At 39.3% G+C, this 21,749-nt stretch overlaps 1 protein-coding gene across 1 annotated transcript; it reads left to right on the forward strand.

Moving 5' to 3' along the window:
- Nucleotides 1-13,877: 13,877 nt before the first annotated feature.
- LOC136219153 (glycerophosphodiester phosphodiesterase GDPDL3-like) lies at nt 13,878-21,414 on the forward strand. Its single transcript, XM_066006424.1, has 9 exons — nt 13,878-14,122; nt 14,801-15,097; nt 16,084-16,196; nt 16,343-16,844; nt 17,307-17,345; nt 17,481-17,765; nt 18,619-18,761; nt 20,166-20,637; nt 20,837-21,414. Exons 1-9 carry the CDS (start codon nt 14,011-14,013, stop codon nt 21,136-21,138), a joined length of 2,265 nt encoding a protein of 754 aa, XP_065862496.1. The 5' UTR covers nt 13,878-14,010; the 3' UTR covers nt 21,139-21,414.
- The last annotated feature ends 335 nt before the right edge of the window (nt 21,415-21,749 follow it).

Below are 21,749 nucleotides of genomic sequence, written 5' to 3' on the forward strand. Positions count from 1 at the left end.
GATCTTCTCGTTGAGTCTTCGAAAATAGAAATCACTCGATCAACTTCAAAGCATAAACTCGACTTGGGTAAGTCTTGTTGAAACACCTTTCCACATGATTTTGATTTGACAAAATTATTTAAGTAAAATTAAATATATTCTAAACACACTAAGTTTAAATGCTTTGATTTATTACACTAATGTGTTTGTTCAATGTTGAGTTAAATTGTTTATAAGACATAAAGAATAAAAGGCTTAAAGCCCAATTCGGAAGTCAAAGCCCAAGTCAAACAGATCAAGACCACTCGGCCCGCGTGTGCAAAACACTGTCGTTATGTACAAAACGCAGCTCAGCGAGAGAAGGATCTAGAAGACCTTCGTTGAACAACTTCGGAATGAAGCTGCTGAGTTGAATCGACAAAGAGTACAAGACAGTAGCTGAGCAAGAACAACTTCCAGACAAAGTGTTTCCACTTTGGGTAAAGTTCAGAAGACACAGGACGCTGTCTAGTTGACCTTACCATAAATGGAGAGACATTCTGCCGAACTGACTAAAAGCTGACCGAGGACAGAAGATACTCAAATCTGATTGGCCGAGAGCTCTGAGCAAGACTGAGTGACAACGACAGGAAGCCGTTTCCCTCCAACGGTTATTTCGAAATTCGAAATGACTGATGTCTCAGACGTCTCTATAAATAGAGCCCTTCAGTTGCTTCATTTAATACAGAACTTTATCAAGCCATTACGCTGACCAAAATTCTACTCAAAGTTCTGTGAGAAAAAGCAAAGCAAATACTTACACCAAATTCTATATCTTTCGTGTAAAAGTCTAGAGTGATTATTCAATCATCTAAAGTGTCTTAGCAATTGTTGTTTAGGACAAATTTTTATCATTTCTAGAGATTAGAAAGGAGAGGCTGAGTACTCGGTTATAGTACTCAGCGAGAGATTAGGAGTGAGTAGAGGTATAGAGGAAGGTACTCTTGTTATACTCAGCTTCTAAGTTGTAAAAGGTTTGATGCTCTACCGTTAAAGAGCTCAGTAGAGAATTTGAAAGCTCGGAACGTGTTTCGGGGACAGGACGTAGGCTTAGAGGCCGAACCTGGATAAATCTGCTGAGTGACATCTTTCTAACCTTAAACTCCTCAATATATATATATTGCTTGCTTAAACAAAACTGACCAAGTAAAGAGGTCACGCCGAGTTGTGTGTATTGAGTATCTGAGTTCAGGAATAGACTCAAAGTGCTATCTCCTTACTCAATGAAAGAAGCTGACTTAGTCATCAGTTGACTAAGCTAGTGTCTTATTTACTCAGCGCGATGTGTAATCCTTTTTCTAAGAAAAAGAAGTCAGCCTTAACGTACTTAAATTTTAAATAGTTCCTATCCCCCCCTTGGAACTAACTTGTTACGTTATAAGGGACCAACAAGTGGTATCAGAGCCTAAAAGCTCACTGTGAAAGGTTTAACTACCTTGAGCTGATCCCCACTATGGCTGAAAACAGCACTCGGTTTCTCCCAGGAAACCAGACAACTCAGATCTTACCTGAGGGGCTGTCCATTACTCGGCCTCCCCTATTCTTCGGGTCTAACTACACCTTTTGAAAGAATAGGATGAAAAACTTTATTCAGGTAACAAATATGAGTGCATGGCTTTCAATAGTCCAAGGCCCATTTGTTCCTATTGAAGTTGTGGCTGGCCAAACAGTTGTCAAAGCTGAGGCCAAATGGACAGAGGATGATCTCAAGAAGCTACAAAATCACGCTTCGGCTATAAATATGCTTCACTGTGTGCTTGATGCTGCAGAATATAATAAGATATCAGGTTGCGAGTCAGCGCAAGAGATCTGGAATAAGCTGGAGGTCACCTACGAAGGAACCAACAAAGTAAAGGAGTCCACGGTGAACCAGCAGATGAGACTATACGAGATGTTCGAAATGAACGATGATGAAGGTATCTCTGACATGAATGCAAGGTTTACAAACATCATCAACGAGCTCAAGAGACTTGGGAAGATCTTCACTGAGGAAGAACAAGTCAAGAAAATTCTTAGGAGTCTTCCTAAAAACTGGCAAGCAAAGAAGACCGTTGTTGAGGAAGCTCAAGACTTAACCACCTATAAATATGGTGAACTCATCGGCTCACTGCTGACCCATGAGATCTCGATAAAGAATTTCGAGGTGAAGGAAAAGTCTGAAGATAAGAAGCAAAAATCCCTTGTCATGAAAGCTGACTCCACTGATGGAAGCTCAACAGACGACGAAGAGATGGCTATGTTTACTAGAAAGATGAAAAGGATGTTAAAAAAGAATGACAGATATTCTAAGAAGCCTTATAAAAAGTTTGATAAGTACAAAGCTGACTCCAGTGACAACAAGTACAAGAAGGACAACTCAAAGCCCATTACTTGCTTTGAATGTCATCAAACTGGCCATATCAAGTCAAGTTGTCCCTCACTGAGGAAAGAAAGAAAGAACGACAAGAAGGCAATGGTGGCAACCTGGAGTGATAGTGATGATTCATCATCATCTGAAGCTGATGCCACTGAGTCAGCGAAGATTTGCTTCATGGCTGAAGAACTTGCTGAGCCATGTGCTTCTGAGCATGCTGACCCCTCCATTGCATCTGATGATGAGGAACAGTCAACTGAGGTAATATCACTACCCTTGCTCAGAGATGAAATGGTAAATGCCCTGAGTGATCTTTACACACTTGTCAAAAAGTGTAATAAAAAGGTTAGAGCACTCAGCAGGCGATGTGACGAGGTTGAGGAGGTCAAACTGAGTGACCTTCGATATCTTCTTCAGGACAACTCAGATTTGCATAGTAACATTGGAATTATGCAAAAGTTTGTCTCTGAGGTCCAATCAGATTCTAAGAAACTGAGAAAGGACGTCACATCCATTCAGAACCAACTAAAGGTTCCAAACAAAAGAAATATTCCTCTGAATGCTCAGTACCGAAGTACTGGTCAGCAGAGATGGAATCCCCAGCGAAATGTCCAGTGTGACTTCTGTGGGAAGAAAGGACACACCACAAAGTTATGCTAGCACGCTCAGCACTGGGGTGCTGACCAGTCAGTGAAAAATCCTAAACGGAAGGTCAGATGTGACTTCTGTGGAAAGAATGGCCATACTGTCCAAGTATGCCGCCATAAAATAAAATATAATGCTTTACCTGTTGAACCTAACAAGCAAGGACCCAAAAAGAATTGGGTACCTAAAAGTAACTAGTTACATTGCAGGTAAACCTGAGATGTGCTGAGAAGTCAAAGATGTGGTATATTGACAGCGCATGCTCAAGGCATATGACTGGTGATGAAACTCAGTTCATCACATTCGAGTGTAAACGAGGAGGAAGCGTAAGTTTTGGAGACAACAAAAAGTGTAAGATAGTAGGGTCAGGAACCATTGGAGGTAATCCTACTATTGAGTCAGTCTCCCTAGTCAGCGAACTCAAATATAACTTACTCAGCGTAGCTCAGCTATGTGACAATGGGAGAAAAGTTATATTTGATGACACTGGATGTAAAATATTCGAGGGTAAAACTAATGAGTTAATTTTAACTGCCCCTCGCATTGATAATGTCTTCATGCTGAACTTAGAGAAAAAGATTTCAAAAACTGTATGCTTAGTTTCAAAGGAAGAAAATTCCTGGCTATGGCACAAGAGACTTGGTCATGTAAGCATGGACCTCCTGGCCAAATTAGCAAGAAAGCAATTGGTTGAGGGACTGCCAGAACTTAAATTTGAAAAAGATCAACTATGCCACGCTTGCCAAGTTGGAAAACAAACCAAACAATCTTTTCATAGTAAAAATATTGTCCCAACTAAGCGTCCGTTAGAGTTACTACACTTGGATCTCTTCGGTCCAGTCCAGCCGCTGAGTCTGGGTGGAAGAAGATTTTCCTTGGTCATTGTAGATGACTTTTCTAGGTACACCTGGATCATCTTGCTGAGTAGCAAGGATGAGACCTTTGAGACATTTTCAAATTTGGTTAGAAAACTTGAAAATGATAAAGACCTAAAATTGGCTCACATCCGAAGTGATAATGGTGGAGAATTCAAAAACCAACAGTTTGTTGAATTCTGTGAAGCCAACGGCATTGACCATAATTTTTATGCTCCTAGGACGCCTCAACAAAATGGGGTTGTTGAAAGGAAGAACAGAACCTTGGTTGAAATAGCCAGGACAATGCTGAGTGAGCATAGGCTTCTAAAGTACTTTTGGGGAGAAGCTGTTAACACAGCGTGCTATATCCTTAATAGGGCTCTTGTTAGACCTATACTAAAGAAAACCCCCTACGAACTTTGGAAAGGACACAAGCCCAACATTGGATACTTTCGTGCCTTTGGCTGTAAATGTTTTATTTTAAACACCAAAGATAGCCTAGCTAAGTTTGACTCAAAAGCTGATGAAGCTATCTTTTTAGGCTACTCAACAAACAGCAAAGCATACAGAGTTTTCAATAAACGAGCTCAAGTTTTAGAAGAGTCGGTACATGTTGAGTTCGACGAAACTAACCCTGCAGGAAGATATCGGCCGCTGACCGAGGATGATCCACACTCAGTACCCTCTGATCAAGATACAGCCGCTGAGTCATTCCCTCAAGGGCTGACCAAAGGTAAAAGTGAATCTCAAATTGTTTTCACTGACCAGTCTACACCTGCAGAGATTGTTGAAACACAGACAGCACAAGACATCAATCTACCAAAGGAGATAAGGATACCGAGAGGACACTCAGAGAGTGCCATTCTTGATGCCGCTGAGAATACCCTGATGACAAGAAACCAACTCAGGAGATACCTCAGCAACGTAGCCTTCATCTCAGTTCAGGAACCAAAGAACTTCGCTGATGCTGAGGAAGATGAATTCTGGATGAGCGCAATGCAAGAGGAACTTGACCAATTCAGAAGAAACGATGTATGGGAGTTAGTGCCACATCCAAGGAGTCAGAAGACCATTGGAACAAGATGGGTCTTCCGCAACAAGCTGGATGAACAAGGAAATGTAGTCAGGAACAAAGCAAGGCTTGTAGCTCAGGGCTACAGTCAGCAAGAAGGTATTGACTACGGTGAGACCTTTGCCCCAGTGGCAAGGCTAGAGGCTATTAGAATTTTATGCACTTATGCAAGTTATATGAACTTTAAACTGTTTCAAATGGATGTTAAGAGTGCATTCCTTAATGGAGTTATAAACGAGGAAGTTTATGTTAATCAACCTCCAGGGTTTGAGGATCCTAAATTCCCAAACCACGTTTATAAACTCAAAAAAGGCTCTGTACGGCCTCAAGCAAGCACCACGTGCTTGGTATGAGAGGCTGACCAGTTTCCTGCTGACTAGAAATTATGTCAGAGGCAAAGCTGATACAACCTTATTCATTAAGAGAAAGGGTAAAGATACCCTGCTGGCTCAAATTTCTGTTGATGACATTATTTTCGGTGCTACTAATGAGTCAATGTGCAAGGAATTTAGCAAGCAAATGCAGACTGAGTTTGAAATGTCAATGATGGGAGAACTCAACTTCTTCCTTGGACTTCAAATCAAACAAGGGAAAAATGGCATCTTCATCACTCAAGCTAAATATGCCAAGGAGATATTGAAGAAATATGATCTTGAAAATTGCAAGCCAATATCTACTCCTATGGGCACTGACACTGTCCTTTGTGCTGACGAGAATGATAAGTCAGTAGACAGCAAATTGTATCGAGGTATGATAGGCTCTTTACTTTACTTAACAGCAAGTAGACCGGACATTCAGTTCTCAGTATGCTACTGTGCTAGATATCAATCTAACCCTAAGGAATCTCATTACATAATTGTAAAAAGAATCCTTAGATATTTGCAAAGCTCAGTGAACGCAGGTTTATGGTATCCCAACACTCATGGTTTCACACTCGTTGGATACACTGACGCTGACTATGGGCGAGACAAGCTTGAACGAAAAAGCACATCTGGAGGATGTCACTTCTTAGAAAGCTGTCTTGTATCCTGGTTCAGCAAGAAGCAGGCGTCAGTAGCCTTGTCTACCACTGCAGCTGAGTACATTGCTGCTGGACACTGTGTTGCTCAAGTTCTATGGATTAAGCAACAGCTTGAAGACTATGGTGTTCAAACAAAGACAATTGAGGTCAAATGTGACAACAAAAGTGCAATTGATCTATCAAAGAACCCAATTCAACACAGCAGGATGAAGCATGTCAGCATAAGACATCACTTCATTAGAGACCATGTACTCAAGGGTGAGATAAAGCTGACTTATGTCCCAACGGATGAGCAGCTTGCGGATATCTTCACAAAGCCACTGGCTCGTGAGCAGTTCAGCATACTGAGAGAAGCCATTGGTATGTTTAATCCTCTTCAGTAAATTCCAGCTCTTAATATAGATTCATGCTGAGTGAATTACCATGCTGAATGACTTATGCTATTACTTGCTGAGTCAGTAGATGTATGCTGAGTGTTTAATGCTAAATGAACGAATATTACATACTGAGCAAATATGCGCACTGAGTAGTTATCTCAAACTGAGCAACCAACTACTTAAACCATTCGTTTGTATAAAACTGACTACTCAGAATATTGAACATTTAGAATTCTAAACGCTGAGTACAAGATCTGTTGCATTTAATGCTAAAGCACGCGAATAGCCACCTAGGATGACGTATGCGCCGAATGTGTCATAAAAGCCTGAATCATTATCGGTTGACAATCCCAAGGCAAAACTGACACATGGATCCGATAAGATCCACCTTTCACCGCTATAAATAATGGGCAAATCCCCATTGTTATCTCTTTACACTTACCGAATTCTCTGGCATAAGCTTTCTCTCTCTAAAAACTCTTAAAACTTCCAAATCCATCTCTGAAACTATGACTAAGATTTCAGTGAACATCTCCGGTGCCGGTCACCCTAAGACCAGTTCTGATGAACCTTCCAAGCATACTACTCCGCCTGAAACGACTAAGGCCACTACACGGAGCAAAGGAAAAGCTGGCCAAGCCACCTCCTCTAAAGGAAAACCGACTAAAGTCAGAACCTATACGAAGGTCTACGAAGACGTTAGAGAATGCAAGATAGACTTCTCAAAATGGTTCTCTGAGGCTTTCGTAACAACCGAGCAACCATTCTGTGAATGGATATCGAAGAATGGTTGGACCGAGCTGTTTTCAATCAGAGACCCAACTTACCCTGACTTAGTAAGGGAATTCTACCACAATCTGTGGGTTGTTGACGATAACCAGGACTACCTAGTAACCGTGGTAAAAGAGAAAACAATCTTCATCAACCCTACCTACCTTGCCAACTTGCTCAAACTGAAAAATGAAGGAACAAAACTGAGAAGGAAGGGTGATCATGAAGGAACTGGGTACGTAGCCACCTTCTGCAAGCCCGTTGGCCACTCTGGAGAAATCTCCAGCTCTTCAATGGGTCAGCACCAAAAGATGGCACACTATCTGCTGACCAATTACATCTACCCTAAGATTAATTGCACCAGCTCAGCAACAAACTTTGAGCAGTGCTTCATATGGCATATGCTGACTTATAAGCCCATCAATATGCCAGTTTTCTTAATTGCTGGCTTCCAAAGGAGCACTGGAACTCTTAGGCTGGGCTCACTCATAACCAGAATCCTCATAGACCATCAAATTGACCTATTCGAGGAAACTGAGGCCCAAGGCTCTGAGATAACAGCTGATGCGCTGCGTGCCTTGAAGTATGACCAACCAGTTAAGAAACCCAAAGGTGGTGATCAGCCTACTGAGGAGACTGTCCCACAGAAGGGAAAAAGAACAAAGGCTCCCGCTGCCCGCAAAAGGAAAGCTGTTGGGACTCCTTCAAAAGATGATGAGACTCCGGCCAAGAAGCTGAAGTCAGCTGCTCAAAAAGGTCAGGAGAGACCTAAGTCAGTTAAGAAGAGAAGCAGGCAAGATGAGCCTAATACAGAAGAGAGAATGGATGATGATGAGCAACCTCTGAAGAAGAAGAAGTCTTCAGAGCTGACCCCTATTGATGCTATCCCCACTGACTTCATTAATCCTAGTGATTCTCACTTCACACAATGTCAAGGAACTGAAGCTGAGCATCAAGAAGACGATGTGCAACTGGATGATCACTTCATCACTCAGGTGGAAGAAGAATTAGATAACGAAGATCAGGATGATGAGGAAGCAGAAGAAGAAGAAGAAAGTGGCCAGGATGACACTAAGGAGACAGTCAGTGAAGAGGAAACTGCTGACCCAACTAATACTGAGTTGGCTGCAGATGAAGAACAAGTACAAGCTGATCAGCTCAATGCTGAACAAGAAGAGACTTCTCCTCCTCACTCAGTAGAGTCTATCCCAGCTGACCCTGCACCTCCTCGAAGAAGAAGACTGGTAAAGGCAAGTCAGACAACGGTCATTGACCTTCCTGTTCCGAAGCTGACCAAAGATCCTTCTACACTTAAGCTAAAGTTTTTCAGTAAACAAACTCCTTCTTCTCGACCAGCTTCTCTTGAAAAGCAAGCCTCTGTTTCTTCACTAAAGGAACAAGCCGACTTGAATGCTTCTACCAACCCTTCAAGCCAAACCGAGCAAGTTCTCGCTCATGCTGATGCTCCAAGCACTGTGCTGACTAAGGAAATTCCTGCCCCTGTCAGCACTGAACCCATTCAGCCTACCTCTACATCAATAATCATTTCTGCCGATCAATCATCTCTACAAGAGAACCAAATGCAGATTGACAACCCCCTTCCAGTCACTGACCATGTCATCCCTGAGAAAAATCCTACTCCTCCATCCACTGGTCACACTGAGGAAACTCGGCAACCTGATGAAGGATCACTCAGCTATCTTCATGCCACCGAGTTTGGTAGTCAACTCATCAACTCGGTGCAGTCATTAATCAAGGATCTTCATCAAAATGCTGAACCTACTGCTGGGTCTGCCAACAATGAGTCAACTCAGCTGTCCCAAGTCACTCAGCTTTTAAATGAAGTTAAAGGACTAAAGGATCTGCTAAGTGTTATGATCTCCATTCAAACACAACAGCCCAAGCAGGACTCAATAACGAAGCTGGCTGAGATCCAACTGACAATGGCCCAACATCTCAACACTCTTCAAGAGCAATTCCAGACCTTGTCAACTTCGAACACTCAATATGCCACTTCTGCTGAAGTTAAGATGCTATTTGCCCAGCTTCACACTGAGCAACACAAGACCAATGATCAGCTGGCTTCTTACTCTCAATGCTCGGTGGAGCAAATTAGCGAAGCAGTTCGGTTGCTGAACCTGAATAAGCAAGAAATGGACACTGACCCAGTGAAGCAGAATGAGATACTGGTAACTACCCAAAAGACCTTCACCCATGTGCGTCATAACAATATCCAGCGTCAATATTATGACTCAACCTTGCTGAAAATATTTCATCAAGTTTTTGTTGCACTATCTGATATAATTACTTGGGTGGGTAAATCTCAAGCCTACATACTGAGCATGCTCAGCGCAGCTGAACTCGGTATACCTAAAGAGGTCTTGGATAAAGGCGTTGTTGTCTTCGACGGCATCAATGAAAGCGCCGACAAGCTTAAGGAGTTGTCCGCCACACTGACCAACGCGGTCTTAACCGACTCCTTTAGAATTCCTCCTCCTCCCGATGCTGACAAAACGGGGGAGAAAGCACAAGCTAGAACTCAACAGGAGGTTGCTAGAAGTAGTCAGTCTAAGCATAAGAAGAAGAAATAGAAATAGGCTAACTCAGTATTGTTCTTTACTTGTAGTTTCTATGTTTCTTTTTGCTTAGAATTTTACTGTATATGCTGACTACTTTATTTCAATACAATACTTGCATCTTTTATCCAACCTTAAGTTATTTTATATGATGCTGAGTATTATGTTAGTATGTATATTCAAATACATCAACCGTGTTTACCGCTTATAATACTTGTTGATTGAATGCTATGCTGATTAAATGTTTGACATTAACTTATATGCTTATTAAACACGGTCTCATAAGACCCATTGAACAAAATGATTACTCAGCGCTCTCTGAATGTTAAACCTTCAGCTTAATACTGAGTAAAATAGAATATGTTCCATGAGCTGACCTATATCTGAAAACTGACCTTAGACTTACTCGATTAAACCTTAAAATGTTTAGAGTAAAACTAAGTCAGTAGCTCAACCCTGACGGGGGAGTTTGCTAAGTAATAATAGGTCAACTATCATGGGGGAGCTCAACACTGAGTTCCTCGCTGAATAGTTTTGCCAACATCAAAATGGGAGAGTTTGTTGAAACACCTTTCCACATGATTTTGATTTGACAAAATTATTTAAGTAAAATTAAATATATTCTAAACACACTAAGTTTAAATGCTTTGATTTATTACACTAATGTGTTTGTTCAATGTTGAGTTAAATTGTTTATAAGACATAAAGAATAAAAGGCTTAAAGCCCAATTCGGAAGTCAAAGCCCAAGTCAAACAGATCAAGACCACTCGGCCCGCGTGTGCAAAACACTGTCGTTATGTACAAAACGCAGTTCAGCGAGAGAAGGATCTAGAAGACCTTCGTTGAACAACTTCGGAATGAAGCTGCTGAGTTGAATCGACAAAGAGTACAAGACAGCAGCTGAGCAAGAACAACTTCCAGACAAAGTGTTTCCACTTTGGGTAAAGTTCAGAAGACACAAGACGCTGTCTAGTTGACCTTACCATAAATGGAGAGACATTCTGCCGAACTGACTAAAAGCTGACCGAGGACAGAAGATACTCAAATCTGATTGGCCGAGAGCTCTGAGCAAGACTGAGTGACAACGACAGGAAGCCGTTTCCCTCCAACGGTTATTTCGAAATTCGAAATGACTGATGTCTCAGACGTCTCTATAAATAGAGCCCTTCAGTTGCTTCATTTAATACAGAACTTTATCAAGCCATTACGCTGACCAAAATTCTACTCAAAGTTCTGTGAGAAAAAGCAAAGCAAATACTTACACCAAATTCTATATCTTTCGTGTAAAAGTCTAGAGTGATTATTCAATCATCTAAAGTGTCTTAGCAATTATTGTTTAGGACAAATCTTTATCATTTCTAGAGATTAGAAAGGAGAGGCTGAGTACTCGGTTATAGTACTCAGCGAGAGATTAGGAGTGAGTAGAGGTATAGAGGAAGGTACTCTTGTTATACTCGGCTTCTAAGTTGTAAAAGGTTTGATGCTCTACCGTTAAAGAGCTCAGTAGAGAATTCGAAAGCTCGGAACGTGTTCCGGGGACAGGACGTAAGCTTAGAGGCCGAACCTGGATAAATCTGCTGAGTAACATCTTTCTAACCTTAAACTCCTTAATATATATATTGCTTGCTTAAACAAAACTGACCAAGTAAAGAGGTCACGCTGAGTTGTGTGTATTGAGTATCTGAGTTCAGGAATATACTCAAAGTGTTATCGCCTGACTCAACGAAAGAAGCTGACTTAGTCATCAGTTGACTAAGCTAGTGTCTTATTTACTCAGCGCGCTGTGTAATCCTTTTTCAAAGAAAAAGGAGTCAGCCTTAACGTACTTAAATTTTAAATAGTTCCTATCCCCCCCTTGGAACTAACTTGTTACGTTATAAGAGACCAGCAAGTCTTAATATAAATAATAAAATCTATAACTTGTATCTCTAACCATTTGTAATTGAAGGTACGCTGGAGAGATGTGTCCGTTGGTGAAAAGTTGCCTCGATCCGGATGAAAGGATGTGTCGTTTGGAGAAATAAACATGAAAAAATGCACAAATAGCTTCGTTGTCCCTGCCGAGATTCAAGAATCTCGACCGAGATAAGAGGTATGAGGGAAGGAGGCGCACATCATGTTGCCCATCGCGTGTCCCTGTCGAGATTTTTAGAATCTCGATAGTGACATAAACTCTTCTTTCCTCCTTTTGCAATGTGTTTCAATTCTTAGACGTGACTTTCAATTCTCATACGTGATTTATGTTGAAAGCTTGATTTCTCACTCATTTCTAATCCATTTTTGCTCATATTTAGCTTTTTCCAAATAATTAACACATTGCATACAAACAACAAATACCCACGTGAAATCTTTCTAAAATAAAGTAATTAACATATATTTTACATGAAATTTAACATATTTATGCATGCTAATTGTATATTTTGGGCTTATCACCTCCTCTCTTTTTGTCTCAGACGTCCGCTTTAGTTTGTGGTTCTTTAGTTTTCAGCTCCCGATTGATATCAGTGTGAGTGATTCATGATCGGCGATACAAGATTGTGTTGACATTCTTCTCAACAGGTTTTGTTCTATAAAAGGTAAACCTTAAACTCGTATTTATATTCGGATTATTGAGAAAGAAATTGAAACAATTTGAAAGATAAATTCGTAAAATGACAGATTGAAATTGGATTTGAGATTGACTACGTATCTTTTTATATGTAGTATAGATATAGATTTAGGCAGAATAACTTTCAAAGTTGCAATAAGTCGAGTTTCCCCCCAGCTTCTTGCTTTTACTTAAAAAAACTCTTCTAATAAAACAAATGTAGTTCAATATTTTGTATGAAATTCAATTATTTATTTTAAGAAAATTTGAACACTTACAATTTCATAACGGGAAATAAAAATATTTACCTTTAGAACTCGATTGGACGCTTAAAGCAGGTATTAATTGGGCAGCAGAGACGACTCTCTGGAACGTCATTTTTGAATCTGATGCTAAACTTGTTGTTGATAGTATTTCCTCGTCTCATAGAGATATTACTGAGTTTGGCATCATTATTGATGAGATTAGTGATACAGATTTATTCGGGACGAGTTAGGTTTAATCGTAAACTAACAAAGATGTTTCTTCTCAAGCTAAACTTGAAGGAGTTAATCCCGGTTTTATGGACTAAATCCATAGGAAATAAAAATTCACCATTGTTGAAGGTAAAAACCTTAACAAGTTTCAATGAAGAAGAAGATATAATTTGTATTTGATAAAAGTTAGGTGGCTTACAAAGAAAGAGATGTATTTATATCATCTCAAAACTCTAAAGTAAATCTAAAACAAATTACACAAAGGGCAACTATATAATTAATTAAAATAAGGAAATAGAAAGAGTAAATTAAGGAAATAAAATGGGCAATGGTAAGACAGTCAATGGTAAAGTTCAACCTTAGTCTTCCTCCATTCTGGCTTGGCGATGAAGGTTGCCTTTAGGATCCACGCTCCGCATGCCTTGAAGGACACTCCGCGTGAGCTGGCCTCTGGAACTGGTCCTCTGTCAGCTGCGTCTTCGTCCTCTCCTCGAACCACACCTCCACTCTCCGCCTGTCTTATAACACGCTCCGCGTGGAATGCTTTAGTGATCTCCATTCCGCATGGGTTTCTTACTCCCTTCTTGGCTCCGGATTCACGCTCCGCGTATTCTATCTCACGTTCCGTGTACGAACGCAAGATGCCCTCATCAATTAGATTACTACTTCGCACCCACCCTAGATTTACGGTGGTTTATATTTCAAGGTTAGTAAATGAGACGGTCCATACGTTAGCACGACACGGTTATTTCATGCTAATTTTTTCATTCATTCATTCATTTGTTCTTGTATTTATTAAGGGCATTCTATTTTAGGACGTCTCTCTCGTTTTTTAATAAAGTTTCTTGATTTACTTAAAAAAAAAAAAAAAAACTCGATTGGACGAGTTCATTTAATATTTCTCCGAGCATGTCAACTATTAATGGAAAATTGTTGTCCATGAAAAAGAAAAATAGCTCTCTGGAGCCGACATATCAGCCGTAAGCCGTCCGCAGCTAATACGCGTGTAAAAGTTTGAGCTCAGCTGAAAACTCCACTAATCGTATTTTAATTTTAATTAAACAATTAATAAAAAAACCTTTATATATATACATAAAAATCCAGTAAAGTCCAGCTTGAAAAGGTTCAGTGCTTCACATTTCTCTCTTTCTCTCTCTAAAAATTCATCAAATCTCACACATTTCCCAAGATTATCTGGCCACGAGAGCTTCTTACTTCTTCCGATACTTAGTCGCCGGCGTGATCCTCCGGCAGCAATGTGTAATCCACGCGCGTCTACTTCTCTACTTGCTGCATTTCTACTACTTTACTCATTGGTGACTCTGGTTTCTGCTCAGGGATCTACTCCTTCTTGGCAGACACTTACCGGTGAGTCTTGCTCTCTGTTTGTCTCCCCCTTCAATTCACTTCTTTATGCTTACCAAATGCATCCCAATTTGATCCTTTGAGTCTTTTTGGACTAACTACCACTGTTAGTGAGAAGCCGACTGCTGTTTTTCCCACGGGGGTTGAACTTTTCATTTGGTTGCTGAGGAAATAAAATGTTCTATCGCCTTTTGTGTAAACAAATCTGACGTTTGTAGTTGTTAATGAAATACATAGGTCAGATTTTAAAACAAAAATTCATTAACTTCTTTTACACATCTATGCAACCAGTTCTTCCCCTAGTCTAGAGATGTCTTTTTTTTTTTGTATGTCCAGCTTAATGCGAGGTTAACTTTATTTGGGAAAACTGAAATAGAATTATAGAAAAGAATACTTTGTTACAATATGCATTAATTTTTCACTTGGGCCGGTAGCTTTGAAATCCAAAATTAACTAATCATCTAGATACGGTATACCATATACAAAGAACTAAAATGTTCTGCACCAATAACATGTCCCTCCAACGATTTCCATTCCATGGTGAAGGCACAATCACAGGATTTTTTAATGGAGAAAGAAGAGTAGTCTACACTTGTTAGCTGGAAGATTCAGCAATAGTGTCTTGGACTTGTAGATATGTGTTGCATAAGCTCATTGTCATTCATATAATTTATATTGCAGGAAAACCTCCTTTAGTTGTTGCTCGTGGAGGGTTTTCAGGATTACTTCCAGATTCTAGCAGTGGTGCTTATCAGTTGGCATTGTTCACCAGTGTGCCAGATGTGGCTTTGTTGTGTGATCTGCAGTTAACTAAAGATGGAGTAGGCATTTGTGCACCTGATCTCACGCTTCAAAATTTCACTGACATTTCTAATGCGTTCAAAAACAAGGACAAGACTTACCTGGTTAATGATGTTGAAACCCGAGGATGGTTTTCTGTGGATTACACTTACGATGAATTGTTGACATCTACAGTCTGTGAGTTCGTCTTTCTTGAGCTTATTTCTGTATATCATTACTTATCACAGTTTGATGCCCCTTGTTGTTGTTGTTATTATTGTTATTTATTTATTTATTTTGTGTTTGGTTACCTTTATCAAACCAAGCTGTCATTTGAAGTACTAACCATTACCAATGTGAAGCTGTTAGTTCAGAAACTTTATAAATTCTTTATCAAATGTTTAAGAAAAGGAAAAAGTTTAAACTGTATGTTAGAAATTCTGGTTGACTGATCAGGGAATAGAGTTTTTCTTTTTCTTTTTTCTTTCTACTTTTTGAGAGTGAACGCCAGCACAACCAAAATTTATTGCCATGATTTATTCATCCTGACACTGTCATGTTCATATTTGCATTAGACATGCCCTGATAGCATTCTTTCTTCTGTAGGAAGGAAACATAACATAACTCCTTTTATTTTCATTGTGTTTCCTAACGTACTCAATAAAAGTACTCATTTATGCGGTTGGTGATAGTGATAAAACTGGGTTGTTTTGATTTCACCTTGAGAAGTTTCATAGGGAGGGCATCCTAAAATCCAGATCACTTGTGCTACTGTAAGCATGAAAACTTGTGGCATGCATTCACCACATTCATGTGAAAGTGGATTCCATATATTATTGCATCCATCCTGCATAGTGTGCGCATTCACGTATTGTAAGAATTTTCCTTATCCTTGTAGAATTATATGACACTGAGTTTTTTTCTTCTTGTTCTTATATCTGGCCTGCTATTGTCTATCATGGAGATCCTAATTGGCCTTCATATCTGCCAGTTATTGGATACTGATTCATGTGAGACTGCATTTTTGTGTTTCGTCTTACCTAAGAAAGAAATGCTTTGTTTGAGCTATCAATTTCACAGTTACCTGTTTTGGTTCTTTTAAAAGTGTTTATTAGTGGGTAACTCTTTGCTTTGATTCTGCAATCGTGACACAGAATTTTGACAAAAATCTTGTTTTGTGTCAGTGGTCCAGGGAATCTATTCTCGATCAAACAAGTTTGAAGGTAATCTGTTTTCAATTCAAACTGTCGAGAATGTGACAGCATTGAAACCAGAAACCGTATGGTTGAATGTCCAGGTAAATGCTAGAATAACAACAAATAACTAAGCACTCCCTCAGTTCTTTTTTCCCCACTCATCATTATCAATTTATTCCTCCAAGTCTTATGAAATGTGCTTTCCTGGTTTTTCTTCAACCAACCATTTAAATTCATTCTTTTGCAGCATGATGCATTCTATACTCAACACAATTTGAGCATGAGAAATTATGTACTTGGTCTCTCTAGAAGAGTGGTGATTAATTATATCTCATCCCCAGAGGTGGCTTTCTTGAGAGGCATTGCTCCACGATTAAATGCTAATGTTACAAAACTGGTCTTCCGGTTTCTAGAACCTGATAATATTGAGCCTTCAACAAATCAGTCATACAGTTCTCTCTTAAAGAATTTGTCATTAATCAAGACATTTGCCTCAGGAATTCTTGTTCCCAAGGGTTACATTTGGCCCGTTGATGCAACTCTTTACTTGAAACCTCATACTTCTCTTGTCCCAGATGCTCACAAGTTGGGGCTAGAAGTTTTTGCGTATGATTTTTACAATGATGTTCCATTTAGTTTTAATTACAGTTATGATCCAGTAAGCGAATATCTATCGTTCATCGACAATGGTGATTTCTCAGTTGATGGTGTGCTGTCTGACTTCCCAATATCTCCTTCAGAAGCAAGAGGTGAGCCACTTTGCTTCTTCTTCTTCTTCCTATAGTTATTTTGTTTGCATCTGATATCATCCGGGAACTATACATCATCATACAAAAAACATCAACTGGTATGAATTCAAGTAATATGTTTTTGAAACAAACATGGATTCCTCTCTTTCTCAACATTTTATTTAGTTATATTGTCACAGTTTGGATACTTAACCTAGGCATTTGGAATCCTCATTTATATATTAACTGTTGCCATCCCTCATTCATGAATGCCTTCTTTTCACTTAGATCAATGTGTGTCATGAATTAACTTAAAAGGATGAGTTCTGAACTTTGCTATACATGCTATACTGATGGAAATGCCATATAGGAGGACGGTCAGGTTATATTATTGCTAGGAATACATACCTCAGTCCTGCTGCTTGTCCTAAACATGAGGAAACATGTGTATGCAAGTTGCTGATATTTGCTTTTCTATTGCAGACTGCTTTTCTCAGCTGGGTAAAAATGCTTCAGATAATGGTAAGGCACACGTAAATGATACATATTTGTATTATAAACATGTATTATAATGCTTGTTTTTATAGAGTTGACCTTAATGAAGCTGATTCGTAAAACAATATTTTCTAACTTTTTTGTTCACCTTGTTTAATGCAGTGAATGTTCTGGTCATCTCAAAAAATGGCGCAAGTGGAGATTACCCTGGTTGTACTGACAAGGCATATCAGAAAGCTATTGCAGATGGTGCAAATATTATTGATTGTCCTGTTCAAATGTCTAAGGATGGAATCCCATTTTGCATGAGCACCATAAATCTTATTGACAGTACAACAGTTGCTCAGTCCAGTTACAGCAACCTCGCTTTAAAAATTCCAGAGCTTTCAAATAGCACTGGAATCTTTTCCTTTAACTTAACGTGGACTCAGATTCATAAATTGACTCGTAAGTTATACTTGGTTGGTTCTCATTTGCTTGTTCGTCAATAGAATTATTTGATATGCTGATATGAACCTCTCATCTTAAAAAATGGAATTGATTGTGTTCTCAAAGATGCGTGCATTACTGGATACTCAATAGTCAAATCAACTCAAATGAAGTGCACGATCCTATGAAATAAGAAAATTGAGACAGTTCAAATGGTTTTTAACCGGATAGGTGCTTGTATATCTGCAATTCAAATTTAGTTATGCTTAGTTTGTTTTATTATTTATAGGGAAAATTCAAGATCTCAATACTACATAGTCATTGAACTTGAATTATCAACCGCAAATACAGATGCAAAAACTGGACAAGTTCTGGGTAAAAAAACTGAATGTCATTTCTGCTTGTTCCGCTAGAAGATCCTTCTGCATTTGGAATTCCAATATTTGGCGTGTTGTTTATGTTCTGATATAAAGGAAATTAAATTAGTAACTATGGAAATGACGGAAGGATGGATCGTTAAAGAGACTAGCTTTTGAGATTCTTTTAGTTCACATGCTTTGTAACAATTTTTTTTTTTTTTTCTCATATGTTGTCTTTAAATCTGCTTAAGCACTTCCTAGAAGAGAACCTAAGTTTGAATCTTGGAAAATTGCATCTTGCTGAGAGGGCTCTAACATTAAAACTTGGCCCAAGCAGAAAAGAAAAAACCCTGATCCTTACCCCTTCCCCCCCAAAAAAAAGGAGATTTACTTGAGCAATATGGTTTGTTGTTTGATGTTGTAATCATTTGATGCTGAGGTGTAATCTTCTAATTGTTTGTCTGAACATATTAACTGTCCTTTTGTTAATAATTTTCTATACTTTTTTGTAGCGTCAATATCAAATCCACAGTCAATATATCAACTGTTCCGGAATCCAAAGTTCAGAAATGCTGGGACTTTCCTTACTTTGTCTGATTTCTTGGCCATGGCAAAGAATGCTAGTTCTCTCTCTGGTGTCTTGATCAGCTTAGAGGTAAGGTTCTTGCTATGCTTAGTTGCTCATTATCCTTATTTGAATCATTATATTCCTGCATTTTAAGTTATTTATTGTTGGCTTGCTAAGTTTTGTGATAGACAAGGCCTCCATCTATATCTACCTCCCTCCAACTGGCCATTTGCATGTTCCTTTAGTCGTAGCAAGTGGAAGAGTGCTACGGGTTTCCTTTGTGATCCCGGCATGCCTAATAGATTGAAGGGAAAATTCTACCGGACGGCAATTAGACCAGCATTGTTATATGGTACGGAGTGTTGGGCAGTGAAACACTGCCACATCCATAAGATGTCGGTGGCGGAGATGCGTATGTTGAGATGGATGTGTGGTCACACGAGAAAGGACCGGGTGCGTAATGAAATAATTAGGACAAAAGTAGGGGTCACATCTATTGAGAATAAAATGAGAGAAAACCGACTAAGGTGGTTTGGCCATGTGAGACGTAGAGCGCTTGATGCGCCGGTTAGGAGAACCGAAGAGTGGCAAAGGGATGTAGTGGTGAGGGGTAGGGGAAGACCTAAGCAAACTTGGAGGAGGGTGATCGATAGTGATATGAGTTTATTGGGAATTGAGGAAAATATGGTAGTGGATAGGACGGAGTGGAGGGAGCGAATCTGTGTCGCTGACACGACTTGATTTTCACGGTTTTATATGATGGTTCATGTTAGCCGACCCCGAATCATTTCGGGACTAAGGCTTTGTTGTTGTTGTTGTTGTTGTATAATAGGAAAAGGAAGCTAAACAAGACAATATATTTCTGGATGACCATGCTTAAATCTTGATGTAGAAGCCTTTCAAATAATTTGTTCCAAGCTCTCTCTCTCTCTCTCTCTCTCTCTCCAAGGCTCTATATGCATTCTCAGGGTTCCTCTCTTACCCTGTCTGTGCTATATGCATGTTAGCTTTCAAGTGCTAAAATCAACATTTGTACTTCACAGCTGCCGTTTTACATGGGTGAGATGGTTTTTATGATGTTTCTGTACAATGATGTGCCAACTTTTTTGTAACCAACTACATGGTCCAAGTTCCTCCAAATGGAAACGACTATCCTTGAGTAGTTTCTTCTGCCCCTTACCCATGGAATGGAAATGGGGAATTTCCTTTCTACGGGTATAGGCATGACCTAAGATGTGATTGAGTTAAACTTTCATATGCATCTTACATCTGGACATTGCAGAGTTAATATAAACTTTTTGAACTATTTCATTCAAATCTTTGAACTTGATGTTGTCTCATCTACTATCGTTTTGCTTGCAAGATAATGTTATTTTGTTGCTGAAAATTGGAGTATTAAATAATTTGATCCACTGTGTTTGAAAAAAAGTAGAAGAAAAAAGTAATTTGTTTTCTCCACTTTGAAAACTTTGTTGCTTTTGTTAATTTCAGAATACACCTTATCTCATGGAGAAGCAGCAGATGGCCGTAACGGATGTTGTACTAGATGCCTTGAGCAAAGCTGGTTATGAGAATAAGATTATGATTCAGTCCCCTGACAGCTCTGTTTTAAAGAAGTTCAAGGGCAAAAAAAATTACGAGCTTGTTTACAAGGTTGATGAGAACATTCGAAGTGTTCTTGATGCAGCCATGCAAGATATCAAGACATTTGCCGATTCTGTGGTTGTTAGCAAGATGTCTGTCTTCCCTGACAATAGCCTGTTCCTCACGGGTGCTACAGATGTTGTACCAAAGATACAGTCAGCTGGGCTCCCTGTTTATGTGGAGCTCTTCAGCAATGAATTTGTATCTCAAGCATGGGACTTTTTCTCAGATGCCAATGTGGAAATTAACTCATACGTCGTGGGAGCCAATATTAGTGGAATCGTCACAGACTTTCCTTTTACATCAGCTAGATACAAAAGTAAGTGAGAGTTCCTTCGAGCTTTTTTCTATTTATTGTACTAAAAGCATAGAAAAATGCAAGGCCAAAGTTTTTTCATTGATATGCATTTGAAATCATACTTAACAGCTAGTTAGTCATACAGTTATTTCAAGGATTTAGTGAATCTATCTGGTGTATTCTAACATTTGATTACTGAAAATGTGAATCTCTTTTGCAGAGAATCGTTGTTTGAATCTGGGGAAGTCAACACCTGCTTATATGAGCCCTGTTCAACCAGGCAGTCTCATCCAATTAGTTACGCGTGAATACTTGCCACCAGCTGAGGCTCCTTATCCAGTCCTAGATGAAGCAGAAGTGGCTGAGTCACCTTTGGCCCCTGTACAAGAAAGAGTTCCATCATCAACTCCAGGAACAACAACTACGGCACCACCTCCTAGACCGAACGGCCAACCTAAGACTGCTGTTTGCTTCTTCATGTCAAATCTGGCTATACTCTTGACCCTTCTTTTGATGGTTTGATATTGAAACATGCTCTTTCTGCTCAAAATCCTCTATCATCATTCTATTTATTCTAGGATCAACTAGCTTTGAGCATTTTTTGTTTTGTTTTTTGAACAGTGAATTCTTTTAGTTGTATTGGTGTAGGTATGTTCATTCTTCCTTCCCCTTGTAATTTGAGAGAACAGATTCTATTAGGTTAATATGAAGACAGATAGATCTCTTTTCTGTTTCATGTTTGTAAGTTATATTCTTTGGCGTGAATCATTTATGAGAAAAATTGATGCATGAACTCAATCTAGTAATGGGTTTAGCTTCAGCATGTTGATTTCCATTATCTTGTAGGTAGACCTGGGCATGGACCGGCGAGCCTGCCCGGCCCGTCCATGCCCATTTAGCTGGGTTTGGACACATGAAAATGCTGTCAGGCCCGGTCCGATCCAAGCTCGTATAAGCCCGTCAAAAACTGGGCGGACTTGGGTTTTATGAATTTTACATCGGTCCGTCTCGGCCCGATATACTGTATGTAATATATAGATTTATATTTATATAAATTATATTATATAAATATAAATTATAATATATTTTTATAAACATACTGAGATATATAATTTATATAAATTATAATATAT

The sequence above is a fragment of the Euphorbia lathyris genome, chromosome 2, assembly GCF_963576675.1.
Source record: "Euphorbia lathyris chromosome 2, ddEupLath1.1, whole genome shotgun sequence".
Lineage (NCBI taxonomy): Eukaryota > Viridiplantae > Streptophyta > Magnoliopsida > Malpighiales > Euphorbiaceae > Euphorbia > Euphorbia lathyris.